The sequence below is a fragment of the Ursus arctos genome, unplaced genomic scaffold (assembly GCF_023065955.2).
Source record: "Ursus arctos isolate Adak ecotype North America unplaced genomic scaffold, UrsArc2.0 scaffold_4, whole genome shotgun sequence".
Taxonomy (NCBI): domain Eukaryota; kingdom Metazoa; phylum Chordata; class Mammalia; order Carnivora; family Ursidae; genus Ursus; species Ursus arctos.
In genome coordinates, this window is record NW_026623056.1 from 22,527,315 (window position 1) to 22,548,440 (window position 21,126).

The 21,126-nt window shown below is 36.6% G+C and overlaps 1 protein-coding gene and 1 pseudogene across 1 annotated transcript; both read right to left on the reverse strand.

Moving 5' to 3' along the window:
• Window positions 1–229: 229 nt before the first annotated feature.
• UTS2B (urotensin 2B) lies at window positions 230–17,257 on the reverse strand. Its single transcript, XM_026500372.4, has 5 exons — window positions 17,081–17,257; window positions 12,769–12,867; window positions 11,126–11,163; window positions 9,729–9,822; window positions 230–255 (listed from the first exon to the last, which is right to left on the reverse strand). Exons 1-5 carry the CDS (start codon window positions 17,181–17,183, stop codon window positions 230–232), a joined length of 360 nt encoding a protein of 119 aa, XP_026356157.3. The 5' UTR covers window positions 17,184–17,257.
• Window positions 17,258–19,697: 2,440 nt separating this feature from the next.
• On the reverse strand, window positions 19,698–20,518 carry LOC113256557 (60S ribosomal protein L7a-like; annotated as a pseudogene).
• Window positions 20,519–21,126: the final 608 nt, after the last annotated feature.

Below are 21,126 nucleotides of genomic sequence, written 5' to 3' on the forward strand. Positions count from 1 at the left end.
ACAATAATAGATACAACACGTCAACCTGAGCACTACAAGCCATTTGATAGCCCGTGCCAGGCAAAGTGCAACTGATTTGTCCTTATTTACAACTTAATCCTTAAGTATACAATAGGCAGAATAAATGCCACAGTTTTTTGATGCTTGAAATAGCTACAATCTTGAAGCACTAGTGAGTAGCTGTGTATCTTTTTTCTAGTGTTCTCTCTTTGTATCCAGAGAAAAAACTTCAGACACAGTATTTCCAAAAGCAGGCTAAAAAACAAAGCAAACCAAATTCTTTATTAGGAGGGTATTTGATGAAACATTTGAATAAAAGGTTATGTGTGCCTCAGTATGAGAAAGAGACTTTTGTAAAAGGAATGTTCAATATGGTTGTTATTAGCTTCATGTGAATCTATAAATTAATTACAATTAAATAAAATTTGAAAATTCAGCTTCTCCATCACACTAGCTACATTTAGAATATTCAATAGTGACTTATAGCCAGTGCCTACCACAATGGGCACTGCATTAGACAATGGTCACATCATCACAGAAAGTTCTATTGGATAGCACCGTTCTACATGATAATGCATGTAATACAGTTCAGAGAATACAGTAGATCATCCTATTAGATACACCCTCCCTGTTTTATATTTGGGGTAACTGAAATCCCAAAGAGGAAGTCATGTGAGTAAAAACTATGATAAATATGTTTCAGTTTACTGGGGGGGAAAAGAAGGAAGAGAGTCTGAAGTTCACTTTGCAGATCACCAAATGTTATTTAAGTAATTTAATTGCCACAGTGAGTCCTCACATTCTGATCATAAAAATAATGCTTCAGGGGCGCCTGGGTGGCTCAGTCGTTAAGCGTCTGCCTTTGGCTCAGGGCGTGATCCCGGGGTCGTGGGATCGAGCCCCACATCAGGCTCATAGGCTGGGAGCCTGCTTCTTCCTCTCCCACTCCCCCTGCTTGTGTTCCCTCTCTCACTGTCTGTCTCTCTCTCTCTCTGTCAAATAAATAAATAAAATCTTTAAAAAAAATGATGCTTCAGAAAAATCAAACCAACTCTAACAGTTTTTTAATCCTCAAGTGCACGAACGAGTCATTTTAAGTCTTCTGTAGGTTGCTCCCTACTTACAGTAGCTTCATAGACTCATTATAAATTTCTCCAATTTCCTTCAATCTAAGTGGTTTATAAAATTAAGACCTTGGGGAGACAGGTCTTTGATTCATTATTGATGAATGGGACGCACAATGAAAAAGAGTTAAAAAAGATACTCTTTGAAATACTCTTTGAAATAAATGATAAAAGTCTGTCTGCTTGCCAGGTTTCCCTCCCTCTCTATTCACTCCATAAACTGTAACCCTCAAGCTCGTCACCACCTACACACGCAGCGTTATGACAGCACTCAGAGTCCACTTTTCATTTCTACAAGAGCCACAGCTTCCTTTAAATGAAACCACATTCAAATCCTATGAAAGGAGTTTATTTTCAGACATTAAACTGAGGAGCCCGGCCCACTAATCCAATCTTCTTTATATAGTGTGCTTTGGAAAGTTATCGTCACTGCCCTTTCTGGCCCTTCAGATGTCATTGACGATCTCAGTCTATCAGGAAAATATACATGTACACATATCCCAAAATTACTCGTAAGCGGCTCAAGTAGGCAATGGAATATAGTTTGGGAAATTTTCTGGACCTGGATGAAAGGAAGGGTCGTGAATGACATCCCCAGTAGAGCCAACCTTCAGTGCTTGTCTGTTGGGTATCATCTGTGTGAAGGAAGCCTCTCGCTAGCATTCTGGTGTCATTTCATGTCTGTCCGGTTCACTCTTGTAACCCTGTTTTTAGCAGAATGCTATGTGTTGGACAGCTATATATTTATTTTTCATTTCCCGTCCCCAAGTTTCTTCAAATGTGCTGCTTCTATCCTACGTCAGCTTATGAATCAAAAAAGTCATTAGGAGTGCAGCTAAGTAAATAGACCAGAGTGAGAGCTAAGGAGCCCTTTTTTCCTTCTTTTTTTTTATTTGATCAATTTGACATTACATTTTGTAAATTTAAGGTGTATAGTGTGTTACTTTGATAAATTTATACATTGCAATATGATTGAAGTAGTCTATGTCAGATTACATCATTATAGTACAATATTATTGTCCACTTTCATTACACTGCAGATTTCTATGACTGACTGACGGTTACAGGTGTGTATACTTAAACACCACCAATCTTATCCAAACCCCTTGCCTCCATGATCCCCTGGTTACCACCATTTTACTCTCTGTTTTTTCACAGTTTCGACTTTTTTAGATTCCACATACAAGTGATATCATACAGTACTCACTTGTCGTTCTCTTGTGTGACTTATCTTGCTTAGCATAATGTGCTCGTTTCATCCATATCATTGGAGATGGCAGGATATCCTCCTTTCTCATGGCTGAATAATATTCCGTGTGTGTGTGTGTGTGTGTGTGTGTGTGCGCGCCATTTTTATCCATTCATCCATTGATATATACCTGGAAGTGGAATTGCTAGATCGTATGGTAAATCTATTTTTAACTTTTCGAGGAACACCCATATTGTTTTCCATAGCGGCCGGATGAATTTGCATTCCTACCTACCGTGTGTAAGAGTTCCCTTCCACCACATTCTCACCTTCAGTCATTGTCTCTTGTCTTCTTGATGATAGCCATTCCAACAGACGTGAGGTGGCATCTCATTGTGGTCTGATTTGCATTTTCCTGCTCATTAGTGATGCGGAGCATCTTTTACGTGCCTTTTGGTTGTTTTGATATCCTTTTTAGAAAAACAAGTATTTATTTAGTTCTTCTGCCCATTTTTTAATCAGATTTTTTAGGGCTTTTTCTGTTGCAATTAAGTTGTGCTCTTTATAATTTTTGGATATTAACCTCTTATCCAATATATGTTTTGCTAAAATTTTCTTCCATTCCATAGCCTGCCATTTCATTTTATTCTTTCCTTTGCTGTGCAGAAACTTTTGAGTTTGATGTGGTCCCATTTGTTAATTTTTGCTCTTGTTCCTTGTGCTTTTGGTGTCATGTCCAAAAAGTCATTACCGGGGCCAGTATTGATAAGTTACTGCTCTTATCTTCTTCTAGGAGTTTTATGTTATCAGGTCTATGTTTAAGTCTATTATCCATTTCAAGTGAATTTTTGTGAGCGGTGTGACGTAAGGGTCCAATCTCATTGTTCTGTAGGTGTTTCTCCAATTTTCCCAGCATCATTTTTGAACGACTATCCTTCTCCCTTTGGGTGTTCATGGCTCCCTTGTGAATATTAGTTGACTCTGTACACCAGCATTTAATACAGGGCTTTCTGTTCTGTTTCAGTGGTCTGTATGTCTATTTTTGTGCCAGTACCATACTGTTTTTACTACTATGGTTTTACAGTATTGTTTGAAAACAGGTTTTGTTCTTTTATCCTCAGAATATTTTGGCTATTTGGAGTCTTTTGTGGTTCCACATAAACTTTAGCATTATTTCTTCTATTTCTGTAAATAATGCCTTTGGTATTTTGGTAGGATTGCATTGAATCTGTAGATGGCTTTGGGGTATATGTCCATTTTAACAATATTTATTATTCTAGTCTATGAATACAGATTTCTTTCCATTTGTTTGTGTCTTCCTCGATTGCTTTCAGCAAAGTCTTATAGTTTTCATTGTGCAGATCTTTCGCTTCCTTGGTTAAATTTTTGCCTAAGTAAATGGGCAGAGGACCTGAATAAACATTTCCGCAAAGAAGCCATACAAATGGCCAACAGTATATGAAAAGATGTTCAACATCACTAATCATCAAAGAAATGCAAATCAAAACCACAATAAGATATCACCTTACACCTGTCAGAATGGCTTTTATGAAAATAAATAAATAAATAAATAAATAAATAGCAACTGTTGGCAAAGTTGGGAGAAAAAAGAATCTTCGTGCACTCTTGGTGGGAATGCAAAATGGTGCAGCCACTATGGAAAACAGTACAGATGTTCCTCCAAAATTAAAAATAGAACTACCATATGATACAGCAATTCTACTTCTGGGTATTTAGCTGAAGAAAATGGAAGCAGTAATTTAAAAAGGTACATGCATCCCTATGTTGATTGCAGCATTATTTATTTACAATAGCCAAGATATAGAAGCAACCTAAGTGTCCATCGATAGATGAATAGATAGAAAGATTGCACACAAATACACACACACACACACACACACACACACGGAATATCCATTAAAAATGAAATGTTGCCATTTGTGACAACATGGATGGACCTAAAGGGTATTATGTCAAATAAAATAAGTCAGACAAAGACCATATGATTTCACTTATATGTAGACTCTAAAAAATAAATGAACAGACAAAACAAAACAGAAACAGACTCTTAGACACAGAGAGTAATCTGGCAGTGTCAGAGGGGAGGGAGTGAAATAGAGGAAGGGGATTAAAAGGTACAAACTTCCAGTTATAAAATAAATAAGACATTGGGATACAATGTACAGCATAGGGAATATAGTTAAAAATATTTAAAAACTTTATATGGTAACAGATGGTGGATAGATTTATCCTGGGGAACACTTCCTAATGTTGTATTGCTATGCTGAATACCTGAAACTAAAATAATTTTGTATATCAACTATAATTCAATTAAATTTTATTCCTAAGTATTTAATTGTTTTTGACGCTATTGTGATTGGGATTTTTTTCCCCAATGTTTCATCGTTAGTATAAAGGAATCCCACTGATTTCTGTAAGTTGATTTTATAATCTGTCACTTTACTGAAATCATTAATTTTTTAGTTTTTTGGTTAACTTCTTGGGATTTTGTATGTATAAGATCATATCATCAGCAATTGGTGACAGTTTTACTTCTTCCTTCCTAATTTGGATGCCTTTTATTTCTTTGTCTTTCCTAATTGCCCTAGCTAGGACTTCCAGTACTATATTGAATAGAAGTGGTGAGAGTGGGCAACCTTATCTTGTTTCCAAACTCAGAGGAAGTCCCTTTCAATTTTTCTCCATTGAATATGATATTAGCTGTGGGTTTGTTATATATGGTCTTTACTATAGTGGGGCATGTTCCTTTGATACCTAATTTGTTTTTATCCTGAGAAGATGTATTTTATCACATTAGACAGCACCATTCTTAGTGACTTCAGCAGGTGTCTATCAATTATATATTAAATGAGTAAAGCAAAATATAATATTCCCCAGTAAGTATAAGTTACTATTGTATTAGCTGGATCTCTGGGTCCATTTTATCTTCACACAATGTTATTCATGGTAGACAACTCCTAGTTACGCAATAGAACCACACTTTAAATGTGCGTTGTTTTTGTGACCTAACCTGGGCATCTACTTCATATGTTTATCACCACAAATATTTATTTTATTCCAATTACATATAAATATGTTTTAATATCTCCTTGCTTAAAAAACAAAGATGTTTCTTTGACCCGCTTTCAAACTGCTCTAGCTAATATCCCAATTTTTTCTACCTTTTGAACAAAATTTCTCAAAAGCAGTGTCTATTGTCCGTGGTTCCTGACAAATGATAAAAATACTGTTTTATCATGTTCTCTTTAACCCAAAGTTCACCAAACAATTCTTGTCAAAGCCATTAATAATCTTTCATTGCTATTCAGAAGGAAAGTTGCAGTTATCAACTTACTGGACCTATTATAGCTTTAATATATATTCACTACTTCCTGGAAACAGTGCAGTCTTCCTTTCTTTGTCACTTTCTTCCTTGATAGCTACTCCTATTAAGCCTCCTTTGCTGATTCTCTTGTCTGCCCAAACTCTAACCTTGGAATCACCTGGGCTTCAGCCCTGCTATCCTCTCTTTTATATCTAGAGTCATTCCTTAGATGGTCTGATCACAATACCAAGCAATATTGATATGCTGGTAACTGTCAAATTTATACCTCCAATATGAGCTGTTTTCCTAAACTTCAAATTTATATATTCAATGGTCTACTCAGATCACTACAGAAGTTCCCCCCTTATCTGTGGGAGATGTTTCAAGACCCTCAGAGGATGCCTGAAACTGCAGATAGTACTGAATGCTACAAATACTATGTTTTTCCTATACATACATACCTACAATAAAGTTTAGTTTATAAACTGGGCACAGGAAAAGATTAACAACAATAACTAATGTTAAACTAGAACAATTATAAAAATATACTGCAATAAAAGTTATGTGAATGTGACCTCTTTACCTCAAAATATCTTATTATACTCTAGTCACCCTTCTTCTGGTGGTGATGTAGATGATACAATGCCTACGTGATGACATGAAGTGAGGTGAATGACGCAGGCACTATGACGTAGCATTAGGCTACCATTGACCAGAATTCTGCTGATATGTCAGAAGGAGGATCGTTTGCTTCTGAACCATGGTGGACCACAGGTAACTGAAATTGCAAAGTGTGCATAAGGAGGCTGCTATACTGGGAAGATACTCTTCTGCATGGCATGACAAGCTCAAAATGTCTGTGGTAGGGACATGACACTCCAAATATTCCTTGTACTTTTCTTTACATTTCCCAGGTGCTTCCCTGACCCTGATAAGTTAGATTAAGATCTGTGTACCTAATTTTGGCAGTTAAGAGTGTGTTTACCTCCATTTCTCTCCTGTTCTACTACAGGGACATGTAGAGTAGATAAGGAGTAAAGGAAAACGACCAACATACACGAGGCTTCATGTAATCAAAAAATAAATCTTAAAGCAAGCTACATCACTGACATTGTAAGGTTAGTCTGCTACAGTAGTTTGCCTAATTTATCCCCAAATACAATTTGACAACAACTACAAAGGGAATAAAGAGAGTCCTGAAATGTAAGATCTTGAAACATTGGAAGAACTAACTTCTTCTAGATCCCAAACACTATGAGATTTAAAACTACTCCAAGGGACAGAGGCTCTGTAAATAGCAGTTGGAATAAAGAACGCAGGGCAAAAATCAGATTGAGTGTGTGGTCTTTAAGATATATTCCAGATACTTTCAAGGCAACTGTGACTAAATTGGGGGTGAGAATGCAGAATAATTAAAAATGCTTTTTTAAAAAGTATTTGCATGGAGCAAGTACATGAGAAGCTTTCTAAATTTTTGAAAGAACATCGTTGTCAATCCATAACTCCTAAAATAAAAATATCTTTAACACTTAAAGACAAGATAAACCTTTGGCCTCCATCTTTGCAAAAGTAGAATGAGACCTGAGAAAACTGTGCCATCCTGGAGAAGGGAATAATCCCCAAGTAGCATGTAAGATGTGTCCAGGGATAAAAATGAAAAAGAAAAATCTCAAACAGTGCAGCCAGTGGAAATATTACAATGGGCAGATGACTCCTCCTGGATACGACCGACTACAGTCAAAACACCTTTCCCCATCCCCGGGGTAGGAGACCTTTATAGTTTTGCCCAGTGAGATTTCAGAATTGCTGGAGAGCAGCATTCTGTGTGTGTCTTATTTGTTTCCCTTATGAAAGGGATTACTGGTTGTGATTATCCCATCCTTGTTCCTCTGCCAATTATTGGATTTGTCTTTTTAGCCAACAGGTCTGTGAATGAAGAGGAAGAAGCCACTCTGTAGCTGATGAAGACTAGTGAGTATCTCCTCCTGGAGAGCCTGTTCTTTGCTCTGGATTCAGTCAGTGAAAGAGATCTGGAATTGTCTTTAATGGGAATCGGTTGAGTATACTATATGGCTAAGGGGAGATCAAAGGATTGAGTGTGGTAGAGGCAGTGCTCCCCAAGTATTGTATGTACTTCCTAAAATTTCTCAGCCTACCTTGCCAATATTTTGGTGGCAGCCCATGTGACTAATTCTAGTTAATGGACTTCAGGAGAAGTGACACCTGTCACTGAACTGAGTTCTGAACTCAGGCAGTTTAGAGCTAGGATGTGTCCTCTATCCCTTTCCTGTGTCTTGGCAATATTAGGGGCAGTCAACGTATAACAACCTTCTAGATGATATAGCCAGAAAATAGAATAGGATTGTACAACATGCATTGGACTTTATTATATAATAGGCCTCTGAGATTTGGATTAAAACTGGTACGATATCATAGCCTAAGCTATGCTAATGATGGGAAGGCCCAATAAATCTCTATACCAATCTTTCTATACCACCAAACTTTCTCCTCTTCCAGCTGTCTCTGGCTCATTAAATAGAAATTGCCCTCTTTTTCCTAGTTGCTCAAAACAAAAATTTTGGAATCATTTTTGATGCCTTCCCTTTTTAAAAAAATACAAACCACATGTAATCCTACAACAAATTTTGTGGATTTTTTTGTTCAAATTATATTCAGAATCAGACCCCTTCTTATCAACTCACCACTGCCACCCTAATCCAAGCTACTACCACTTACCATCTGAACCACTGAATTCTTTTTATCAATGGTTTCTCTGCTTCTACCTTTGTCCATCTTTTGCAGTGTATTTTCCACAAAGCATCAGAGTGGTTCTGTTAAAACTTATATTACTCTTTTGCTAAAAGTTTCCAATGATGTCCCATATGGTACCCAACAGAAGCTAAAGTCCTTAAAATCCTGAAGGTTCTCTCCTTTCCAATTCATCTTCTACTGCCCTCTCCTTCAGGCCGACTTGCTGAGTCATGAAGCAGGTGGATTATTTTTGGCATATAAGTTCACCTCTCTGAGATGTAATTTCCTTATCTATAAAATAAGCATAGTAATAGCTATCCTATGGTGTTTATGATGAAAATAAAATAATAATTATAGTATTGATCAAAACCATAAAAAACAAGTTAGGCTTACATAGTACTTACTATATGCCAGGCATTATTCTAAATGCCTTTCAAATATTTACTCATCAAATCCTGCTGACAATCTTATAAAAATTATTATTATAATTTGTATTTGGGGGCAAAGAAAATGGGGCGCAGGAAGTTATTAACGGCTCAAGATCACACAGGTAGGAAATGTCAATGTTGATTTGAACCCAGGCAGTTTAGCTCTAGACCCTATGTATTTACCCACAATATTTTGACATATTAAAGTATAAAATGTCTGGTATATGCCAAGTGTTTAAATAATACCAGTGCATCCTCTTTCTACTTAGTAGCATTGTGAAATAAGTTTTCGCACAAGTTAAAGACAAATCTGGGAGGAGGAAGAAAATGTAAATAAGTAAAGTGAGGCTTAGGAAGGCTCACATCACTCTATGAATGGAGAAATACACATACAGTTTTTTTCAAATATAAGAACTAATTCAGCAAGAAACAAAAATTGCCCAAGAAATGTTATAAAAAATAAGAAGGATCCGAAAGACAAATCTTTCTAAAATTAAATGTTATGATTCAAACCTTGAACCAAGTGTTAGAGCAATGAGCGTTCTCCTTACTTCAATAAAGAGGTTCTAAAATTTGAATTGACTTAAAACTTGCTTGCTTCCAGTTGTGATTCTCCCAACTCCAGTCTTTAAGCCAAGTAGCAAGGGTAGGTCACAATTTTTAGCAACAAGGGCCTATCTTACTTAAATCCGGTATGTATGACCTTACTATCCCCTCCTGTAAACACCACAGAGCTTACATATATTCATATGGGAACATATTCATTGGCATGTTTTTTTCTTAAATATGGACCTTGATCTTGATAATCAGCATGGGATTGAGAAATGTCAAGTCAATCTCTTCCCTCTTAGTAAGAATTGCAAAAGTAATCTTTGAGATGTCAATTTTAAAGCTTTGAAATTAAAATTTACCTCGCTTATTTGGATGGGAAGAAGATAGACCATCCATAGCATAGGATATCTCGGCATCTTTGGCCTCCATGAACTGCTCTTTGAGCTTTTCCAACTGTTAAAAATAAAAATCAAATATAAAAAATTACTGATCTTAATAAGAATGATGCTGCTTTCTATTGAAGAAGAGGAATAATTAGAATAAGAAAGGAAAAGAGTAGGAAAAATGGAAGAAAGGAAGAAAGGAGGGAAAAAAGGAATGGAAAAGGAGAAAAAGTGATAAAGAAAATAAACAAAAAGAATTAAGTAGAAAACTCCAAGGGAACTCGTATTTAGAGACTGGCTGGGAAAGGTACATGACTCAACAGGAGATCAGGAAAAAACAGGTTTATGGTGAAGGAAGTCAGTTCTAGGTGTTAATTAATGGGGAGGCTGTAAACACAGCCTGTGTTGCTGGACTGGATTTTATATCACCTATAATGAGCAGTCCTTTTCAAGGAGCTCCAAAGAGTTATGTAAATGTTTGAATTTCCTGAAATATTTCTCCTTTCCAGAAGGAAGGGAGAAGTATTTTGAGGCACTAGGGTTTTTACCTGGAATTCAACCCGTGTTAATTTTTAGCAAGCTCTCCGATTGCCCATACCCTGAAGACCTAACTCTACCCGAGTTCAGCCTGGCTACTGAGGGTGTCCATGTCCGACCCGCTCAGAATGATGGGGCATGATTCTCTCTCCCAAACAGCCACACGGTTTGTATCATAATGGATTTGCATGCATGTATGTAGACAAGTTTTGAAATCATCTAATCTGGAGACTTTCAGATTTTCTTCCCAGCCTGTCAAGCAGTGGGGGAATAAGGTTGCTAAGACGCTCCCTATCAGGAGGGCTGAGAACAGGTGAGCAAGGTGACAGTTCAGGCCCCCAACCAGGGGGGAGCAGGACAGCTCCACCTTCAGATGCTTCATTTACTAGGACCACATCCAATTTATTTGGGAAAAGGTATTTCCATATTTAAAAATAATAATAAATTTTGAAAATCACCAATCTAGGTATAGCCTCCCATTTTACAGATGAGGACATTAAGATCCAGAGACTTTTAATTTGTCCATGGTCTTCTAGTTAGTTAATTGGAGAGCTGGGACGAGAATCCAGATTTTCTACACATTTTATCTCAAGTTCACTTCAGCTATAGTTTTGTTTTGGTTTCCTTTTCTTTCTTGGTCGTTTTTTTTTTTTTTTTTTTTTTTTTTTAGTGTAATTTGACTTTTTTTTTTTTTCCTCTAGTGGATTACTTTACTCTTTCTCTAGCAGGACCAAAAAAATTTTACAGTATAGTACTAATAATTTTTCAAACTGTGGGCAAAGAAAATGTCTTATAATTATTATTAAAATTGAAATGTAAGTATTTCACATTCTCACCTGGTTAAGTTCTTCCAATTTGTTAGCCAGTTCTTTATCTGCAAGATATGTTTGTATATGAAAAATTTCATTGCAAGTAGTATTTGATTCATTTCAGGACACACATTCAGGATTTATTTATTTGTTTGTTTATTTATTTGACAGAGAGAGAGACAGCCAGTGAGAGAGGGAACACAAGCAGGGGGAGTGGGAGAGGAAGAAGTTGAGCAGGGTGCCTGATGCGGGACAAGATCCCAGGACTCTGGGATCATGCCCTAAGCTGAACACAGACGCTTAAAGACTGAGCGACCCACACGCCCCCACATTCAGGATCTTATGTGGAAAGCAAAGGTCTTTTTCATATGATTTAAGACCACCCATCATCCCTAATATAAAACCCAAATATTTTCTCGATGCCTATAATATTGAATTGCAACCTGTTATGTAATGAGAAAATACCTAATTTCTAGCAATAAGCACAAAACTTTCTAAAATAGGCCATAGTTCTGGGGTGCCTGGGTGGCTCAGTTGGTTAAGTGTCTGCCTTGGGTTCAGGTCGTGATCCCAGGACCTTGGGATTGAGCGTAGGCAGGGAGCCTGCTTCTCCCTCTGCCTGTGCATGTGCTCGCCCTCGCTCTCTCTCTCTCTGTTAAATAAAGTCTTTTAAAATAACAAATGTAAAATAAAATAGACCCTAATTCTAACAAGCACTATTATGTAGAAATAAACTATTTTACTGAATAAGGAAATCTTATGAAACAATATTAAGTGAAAACAGCGGGACACAAGCATCTATATAATTCAACTGAGAAAGAAATGCCCAAAGTATGAATAGTAACTCCCTCCCTTACAAGTTGAGTATCAATTCTTTTTTATAATTTCATTTATTTTCTTCAATGAGAATATCTTACTTCTAATTTTAAAACCTTGTATTTTTGAAGTATTTATTAAGACATTATTGTAGTCAGCACATTGTCCCATGAATAGACATTTTCTTTAGAAGACCAGATGTTTTCTGAGAGTGTATCACATTAACATATTGTCACATTTTCTCTCAGACTACACTTACTGAGTTTCTGACAGTATTTGTCATTTCTTGGAGAACATTCTGATATGTGATTATAAATTAGATTCTCCTGTTCTTCAAAGAAAAAAAATCTCAATTGGTGTAACCTAAATTTCCCAGTGGTCTCTACTCCAATCATTTCCCACATTGGGAGAATTTGATTGCAAAATGTGTTAACTGCTATGAGACTGCAGTTAATTTGTGAAATTTTTAGTGGAAACCTATGAACAGATGTGAAGCATTTAGTAAAAAAAAAAATATATATATATATATATATACACATATATATATATACACACATATATATATATATATATATAAAACCTGTACCAGTTAAGAGTTGCATAGATAAGAAGAAAATATGAGTAAAGATCACTATTGTGTAACTAGATGGTTACCGATCCCACTAGGACCTCCTAATTGAAGAAAATAGGATTTTAATATTTGTTCATAATGCTATTGCTTTTAGTATGAATATGAAATAATAAAAACACTGAAGCCATCAGTCCAGCATAAAAGGGAGTGGTTATTATTTTATTTAATATAAATAAACATTTAGAAAGAGCAGGTCAGAAGACAGAATAAATTCTTGACTCACCAATGTTGGAAGGTCTTTGGAAACCAAAATTTTTATTCAGTAGAGCCAGCAGTAGTTCCTCGTGATTTGTATCGTCTTTATCTGGAAACAATTCATTTCCTGCAATAATCACCTCAGCGTAATAAAGCCTCCAATTTCAATCTGTGTCACTGAAAGTATTTCTAATTAAATACATTTTACAGGTAACTATTAATACTACAGTCACCAATAAAAGGGGTGTGGAGAAAGGTGTGTAATCCCAAAAGATGGGCTGTTAAAAAAATCATTGAATGTATATGAGCACTCAAAGAGAGATTGTGAGAGAGGGAGAGAGAGAGACAGAAAGTATGTCTGAAAGGCAACACCCTAAAATTTACCTGCCATCATTCCTAGGTAGTAGAATCATAGGTAAATTTCTTATTTTTTTACCTGCACTGTTGAAATTTTCCACTCTTATGTTTAATATAAAAATCATAAATTAAAAGTTATATTTTTAAGAAAAATAAGTATTTTTTTATTTTAAGATTTTATTTGCTATACACATTTAAATATGAGCCATTTTGTTCTCTGGAGATTGCCTTTAACCCTCCAAGGAAACCTGTGGAAGTGGTGGTATGATGTCTATTTTCTCCCTATTGACATCTTTCTGTCTTTGTCAGTTTCCCTCCCAACCCAATCATTGATCAGATGCTCAACTCTTTCAGCACTTAGAAATATCACCCAATTTTTTTTTTTTTTTTGAATTTGACGGGGAAAGACAGGCAGCGAGAGAGGGAACACAAGCAGGGGGAGTGGGAGAGGAAGAAGCAGGCTCCCAGCGGAGGAGCCCGATGCGGGACTCGATCCCAGAACGCCAGGATCACGCCCTGAGCCGAAGGCAGCCGCCTAACGACTGCGCTACCCAGGCGCCCCACGCCCAAATTTTTATAAACATTTTTATTCTGGAGTAGAAATCAGGACAATAGCCTCTACTCAAGCTATAAAACCTGAAGACTCAGCAAGATATCTGTTAACAAATAATACAATTGAAATAACAACTAGTGTATTACAAACAAAATAAACTTTCATGAGGTGGCCTGAAAAATCAAACCTTTATCATAGAACTTCTATCGGATCATTCTCTCCACTTCCTCACTCCTCATACCAGCTGGCAGTGTGAGCAGAAGCTAGATTTGTGAGTTTGAAGTTTAGAAGTGAGAATATTGTGGTTTTAGCTACAGAAATGGCTCATGACTTGACTGTATTATTCCGTGAAATCATCTGCCTTTCCTGTGTCTACAAAATGTTTATTGATGAACTCAAATGACTGAGAGCCTAATGAAAAGAACGAGAAAGCCTTGGTGAGGAAGCAACTGGACGACTTGGAGCAAGTGAGAGCATTGTTTCCACACTGACCAAGCATAGTTCGTTGGTGCTCAGCTCTTCATTTTCCTTTACTTCATAAACATAGAAATTATCTGTGACATTCTGTTTTTTCTCTATTGATCAATTAAAACACTAATAGAATATCAACGGAACTTTTGCTTCACATCAATTAAATGAAGACCCTCCGAGAGAGTTTAGTTTAAGACGTGGCCATGCAATAATGTAATTGTTAGTACAGTTGTTTGTGAAAATGTTAAATAACAAACTTTAAAATGTTTCCGTTTGAAAAAGAAATAAGGTACATTTTACAGCCAGATGATAATGGCTACCTACTTGTTTCAGAAACAGAACTGTGATAAGAGAAACGGACTCATTGCCTTAACTAGAGAAAGTCTAAGACTAGAAGGAAGTAACAAGGAAAGCGTGGAGCTGAAGCTTTTATGTGCTTAATTCACAATCCACTTCTGCATATGTAAGTGGAACATTTTTCACAAAAGAAAATTTATCTATTTGCCTTTCTTTACCAGTTTTGTTTCCAGTAACTACACTCGTGTAACTGTCCTCAGAAAGTCTCGTCACTACCTCTCAAGGCAACCATCATCTACAGGAATCTCTGAAGAAATCATTTTCTCGAAAATTTTAAAAAATATTTTTTATTCCTAAAGTTAAGTAAGATAATTATCTAAGAAATATTATAGAAAATAAGTATTTTTTTCTTTTCATTTTTAGTTTTAAAACAGATACAGCGTAAGAGAAAAAGTATACATACTTTGCTATGTTTCTGTCTTTGGACTTAAAGTTAATATTGATAAAGGAAATGTTTGAATAAAAATTACCTGAGTGTAGTTGCCCCCTTAGCACAAAGGATGGCAAAGTTACCCAGAAGTGACAGAGTGAATGCTTTTGCAAATACACAGATAATACTGGTTCATTATTACTTAAAATACTGAATCAAAAGATTTTGTTGTCTCCTTGCTTTTTGCTCAAATTTGAGGCATTTTAGTGGAGGCAGAGGAGAAATTTTACCAGAAGACTGGAAGCCCCCCAAAATGATAAAATACCAAAAAATTAATGAATTTTCCACAGTCTTCTGGGTCATGATACTCATTCTTCAATCTTTTGTGGTAGGCAGTCTGCTCAGTGTCAGCTTTACCTATCAAGCCAAGCTTTTCTAGAGCCCCCACCGAATGAAAGCTTGTGCCATTTGTCTTGAATATTGTCTTACACAGAAAGAGCAAGGGATGGTAACCCCAACTTTGTACTCTGTCAGCAGACAAATGCTTATTTGAAAAATGTGTCAAAAGACCACAATAAGTCAAACGTTTGGCTGCTTTGACAAATGTGTATATGGAGAGAGTTTCACTCTAATCATAGACAATTTAGATCAGAAAATAACCTTACTAGTAATTTAATCTTTTCCATTTACATACAAGGCAACAGATACAAGGGAGTCCCAGAGAGAAACCTTTCCAATATGCTGCCAGTGATAGAAGGATATCAGTGTGTGGTATTCTGTGGTCAGAGGTGTTATTTAATTTTAATCGAGAAAAATGCTTTAGAGTTGCATTTTGCTGTAACCCACATCCACGTGAAATCAGACGTTACATTTACCACTAACTAACACCCTAATTTTGCGAAGTCCTCAATGAATGGTCTCATTTTTCCTCACACATTTGCACTATGGTAAGAACATTGAAAATCTCATTATTTCACAGGAAGAGCAGTAGAGGCCCACCAAGTGCAGTGATTTTGACCGGCCAAAGACAAAATGTGGACCATGGGTAAAATCCAGACTTTTTGATTTCCAAGTTTCTATTTATGTCTCCGGGACAATTTGTTTCTCAATGGGAAAATCCCTATAAACAAATAACAAGGATTTATGCACTTTTGTTTTCACTGCCAAAAGAACTGCTCTTTCATTGACTTTTAAAATGGCATTTGAAGCAACGTAGTCTAGATTAATTGAATTCCACCTAAAAGGGAGAAACGATCCCTCTTCTCAAACCAATATCATGTAAACCAAATGTGCTATGTTCTGATTTGGTTCTCATATGTAAGACAAAAGGCTCTTTCCTTCCCATCAAGGGGGTCAGATGACAGTAACCTCAAAATCTCAGGCTGGAAGGGAAAAGAGAGAGCACTATTTTAAGTTACTATTTTTCAAACATAAATATATAAAAGTTTCAATGAAGTCGTTGGCCTAATAAATCAACATTAAATTTAGCTCTACTGATTCTCAGATGAAGAGCTATTCCACTACAAAAAATGCATTGAAAAATTTAAAGAAACATCAATATAGGTTACAATATTATGAGAGCAGAAACTTATTTTCTCCAACTTTATATGGTAAATATTTGTAGACGTCATAGATTAAATTATTTCATTTAACATAAGTTCCCTAAGTATGTTAGAAATCTAATAAATGCAGTCAATGCATAACGTGGCTGACAGCATCATCCTCCTGAAAATACTACGTAGATTTCCGCCCGCATTATTACTTCCAAATGTCTGCAAACACAAATTTCCATCCTAATGTGTTCTTCTCTGAGCCACTCTCCTTTCATAAGTAACTTATTTATAAACTCATTGGGTAAAATATTATTTTTCCCCAAATGTACTTTAAAAATATGCACAAATTAGCTAATTGATTGTATTACTATTTATACATTCACTACCTTTGGTCATAGAGTAGAAGTAAAAAGAATGTTCCCCATGATTAGAAAAAAAAATAAAGTGTGGTCAAAATAAATTTAGTACAATGTTGGTTAAAATTAATTTACTTGAGAAGAACAGCATCACAGATTACATTTAATTTAAAGCAGCAACTTCCGAAGGGGTATTTAATGATAACATCATACGAATGCCTTCAAGTATTATTTTGATATTGGCAGAAAAATCAAGGCAATGCAAAGAGGAAGATAAGGATTATTTACCCATCTTGTAGGATTTTAGATTCATGTGTACATACCTTGGAAAAGATATGGCCGTCCGTGCACCAATTCCAAAAAAATCATTACAGATAACAAAGTTAGGAGTCCAAAGCAAAGAGTAGTTGAAAGGATCTTGTTCATGTTAAAAATCTTCTGTGCTAGCAGAGAAACTGGACCCTCCAGGTCAAGATGAATACTTCAGTGGCTCTGGACTGCTGCAGGCATCACTTTTAAAAGGTGGCAAGTGTGCTTCAACTACAAATGATCTGGACAAAGAAAAAAACTTATAAAACGTAATGCATTCTGTCAACATGATTCACTACTTGGAGAGGTGACAGGTTTGCTACTCGGTCAATGACAGGAAGAACCCAATCGATACATCTCATACCTGCCCATTTCACTAAAAGCAGGTATTCCTATGCATGCCCACTCGCTCAGACACAAGCACAAGCACAGAGCAAAAACTGGCCATGTAGAACCTGTTGGTTAGATTTTCCTAACAATGAAATGGGAACAATGCCTCTCATTTGACTGATTTAGAGCCCCATGGAGGTCTTCCTAATAGCCCGTGTTATTTGTAACCACTGCTTCATTTTTAACCAACCAAATAGATTTGAGTTGGGAAGAGCTCAAATTGGAAATGAATCATAATGGGAACATTAATGTCCTACTACACTGAAGAAGGATGGTTTCATTTTGCTGCAACCAGCACTTCTAGAGATTAAAGCTAAATCTAATTCATTCAAAGTTGGCAAATGTCCCGTCAATTACACTCTTTAATACTTGCTTTAATTGTAACGGTTTTCTTTTTAAGTCAAAGTCTTTCAGTATATCCACAATTCCAATTTTATGGCTCCGAAGACGTGCTAATGACCTCTCGCCTTGGCATTTATTTCTTCTGTCAGGAGAACTCTCCGTGCATTAGCTCTAAAACTGACTCCGTTCCCTGCGCATTAAGGGCAGCACGTGATGATGTGGAAGAAGTGCAATGACCCAACTTTTCCTGAACCCGTTGCTTTAATAAATTCCTTGAATGAAGTCTCAACTACTTAGTTTGATATTCAGGCTTGTTTTCCTTCACAGGCTCTTTTGCACTACATGTCCTTCTGCACCAGTCACAGCAGGCTTTCAATTCCTGAATATATCTTGCACTTCCTCACTTCAGATCATTGCTGACCTATTTCTCTCTACCTGGACTCCTTCTTTCCACCATCATTTTACCTACTCATTCCTTAGCCCCTGATCCAATGTCACCAGCTCTGTTTAGTCTTTTGGCTCTCTCTTTCTCTCTTTTTTGCTTTCACACTAACAGTTTTTCTTTTTACCTCCTTTGGACTACCACAGAAATGCTTTGATATCTATCATCGCTCCAAATCCATTCTTCCTTTTCTTTTTTATTTATTTATTTATTTTTTTTTATAATGATTTTTTATTATATTATGTTAGTCACCATACAGTACATCCCCGGTTTTCGATGTAAGGCTCGATGATTCATTAGTTGTGTATAACACCCAGTGCACCATGCAATATGTGCCCTCCTTACTACCCATCACCGGTCTATCCCATTCCCCCACCCCCCTCCCCTCTGTAGCCCTCAGTTTGTTTCTCATAGTCCATAGTCTCTCATGTTTCATTCCCCCTTCTCATTCTTCCTTTTCTAACAGTTACGTGTTTTCTGTGTCTACTTCTGCTATTAAATTGTGAATACTTTGAGAGCAGTTCTTGTTGTAGACATTTCTGTCCTGATTTGCAAATTTCAGAGCACCTCAAAGGGAAGATAAGTGAAAACATATTGATTTGTGAATAAGCACTAACTGAAATTTCTGGTCCTTTAAAGGCAAAAATGCGTAATGCTCTTTAACTTTTTATCTAGGTATCAAGCTAAATAAATGGAAAGAATAATTGCACCTCCTTAAGTGTCTGTTTTCTCTGGAACCTAAAAATCAAGAACAATGTCTTGCAACTTGATCCTTAAAGTTTATCATACCACAGTGTTTCAAAAACTTCCATCATTCAAACATACCTTGATACCATCTATCATTACTTACTTAATAAATTATTGGGATTAAGTTTTTAAACTTTAATTTTTTAAAAGTATGTCAATATGGAAAATGGGAAATGAGTATTACTTAGTGAACAAAGACTGTAAAACCATGATGAAAAATAATATAATTGCAAGTAATTATTAAAGAAAAAGTAAAAACAAAATAGAAAATACACCAATAATCTGATGAATCATATATAAAATATATTGATAATAAATCTAATAATCCAAAATGAAGACCTGGAAATAAATAACAAATGAAATGCAAGTTAAGTATGAGTCAGTATTAAGGACATGTTCAGTTCATGGTTTCTTAATTAAAAAAAAAACTTTAAATATAAATAAGATTGTTTGGATTTTTAAAAATTTTGATGTTAAATAGCAGCATGAGGAACTCTAATTCCCATGAGGTTTGCCTTCTTAAATGAGGCAACTTAATTTTTTTTGTTTTTTTAGTTTAGTTTTGTTTTTTTAAGAGGCAACTTAATTTAACTGCCTTCTCTGATAAGTTTGGGTACTAATGACTCATTTCCTTTTTTTTTTTTTCTTTTTAATTGACTGAAAGAGAACTTTTTATTACTCTTCTGTACAGAAAATTCAACAGCATCCACTCAGCCTAGTTTGGTGGGCAGTTCTTTAGGCTTTGTCTTTTCCAACTTGGCAATGAGAGCCACCGAGTTTGGACCCAGGACGTTGCCTCCCTAGTGATGGTAGATCTCGTCATATCCGTCATTGTAATTGGTCCTGATGGCTTCCACCAGCTTAGCCAGAGCTCCTCTGTCTTCCGAATTAATGCGTGTGAAGGCGACAGTGGTACAGGCCTTCCTGTGAACCAGATGCCCCAGCCTGGCCTTCCCCTTGATAGTGCGGTAGGGGACCCCCATCTTGTGACACAGGGCAGGCAGGAAGACACCTGGGATTGACATCATGTGCAGTCACTACCAGCTGAACCTTCTAGTTTTCCACCAAGGTGCTGACAGTATTAACCCCAGCTTGAAGGATAAGCAGCCTCTGAGTGGGGACTATCCCTTTGCCTACAACTTTCTTCCCAGCCCAGGCCAACTATCTCAGCTTCTTCTCTTGCTTTGTCTCTGGTCTGTATCTGTGGGCCGGCTGAGGCAGTTGAGTGGCTGTTTGGTGGCCTAAGGCCTGGGTGAACTGGTTAATCACGAGAGGCACTTTTAGATATTTATAGAGAATAACCCTTTGCAGCTGCGGCCGGATGTAACATTTGACAAAGCAGGAAAGGTCCCCTTTGGGCTGGATGTCCTGTCTGATGCCAAAATTCTTGGGCCTTTTCTCAGACAGGGGATTGACCTCTTCTTGTCCTCCTGCTTCTTTACAATAGCAGGGCTGGGCCCGCCTCCTTCCCCTTAGCCTTCTTTCCTTTCAGAGTCTTGGATGGCTGGAGGAGAGAGCTCTGATGACTCATTTCTAAACAAAATGTTATGTATGACTTTTGTTCCACAAACAGTTGTTTCAGGAAGTCTCATGTAACCTCCTGAATCTTCTGTCATATTTTAGCTGATGTTGGCAAAGTGATAAAAAATAAATTCCTTGGGGCGCCTGGGTAGCGCAGTCGTTAAAGCGTCTGCCTTCGGCTCAGGGCGTGATCCCGGCGTTCTGGGATCGAGTCCCACATCGGGCTCCTCTGCTGGGAGCCTGCTTCTTCCTCTCTCACTTGCCTGCTGTGTTCCCTCTCTCGCTGGCTGTCTCTCTGTCACATAAATAAATAAAATCTTTAAAAAAAATAAAAAATAAAAAATAAAAAAATAAATTCCTTATCCGTGACCATTCCATCTACTTTGAGAAAAAAGCCCACAAAGATCCTTAACTAAATCTTTATCTCCCTCTCTTAATCAAAATAGTTTATTAAATTCTTCTCATGAGTATATAATTTAATTAGTTGTTCAAATAAAAACAAGTTTTCAGGATTGATTGTATTAAACAGATAAAGGAAGTTAGAATATTTGTTTCTGGAGCCATTAGTATACACAGTAATAATATATAGCAAGGTTATTGTTGCCACTAATTAAGCAA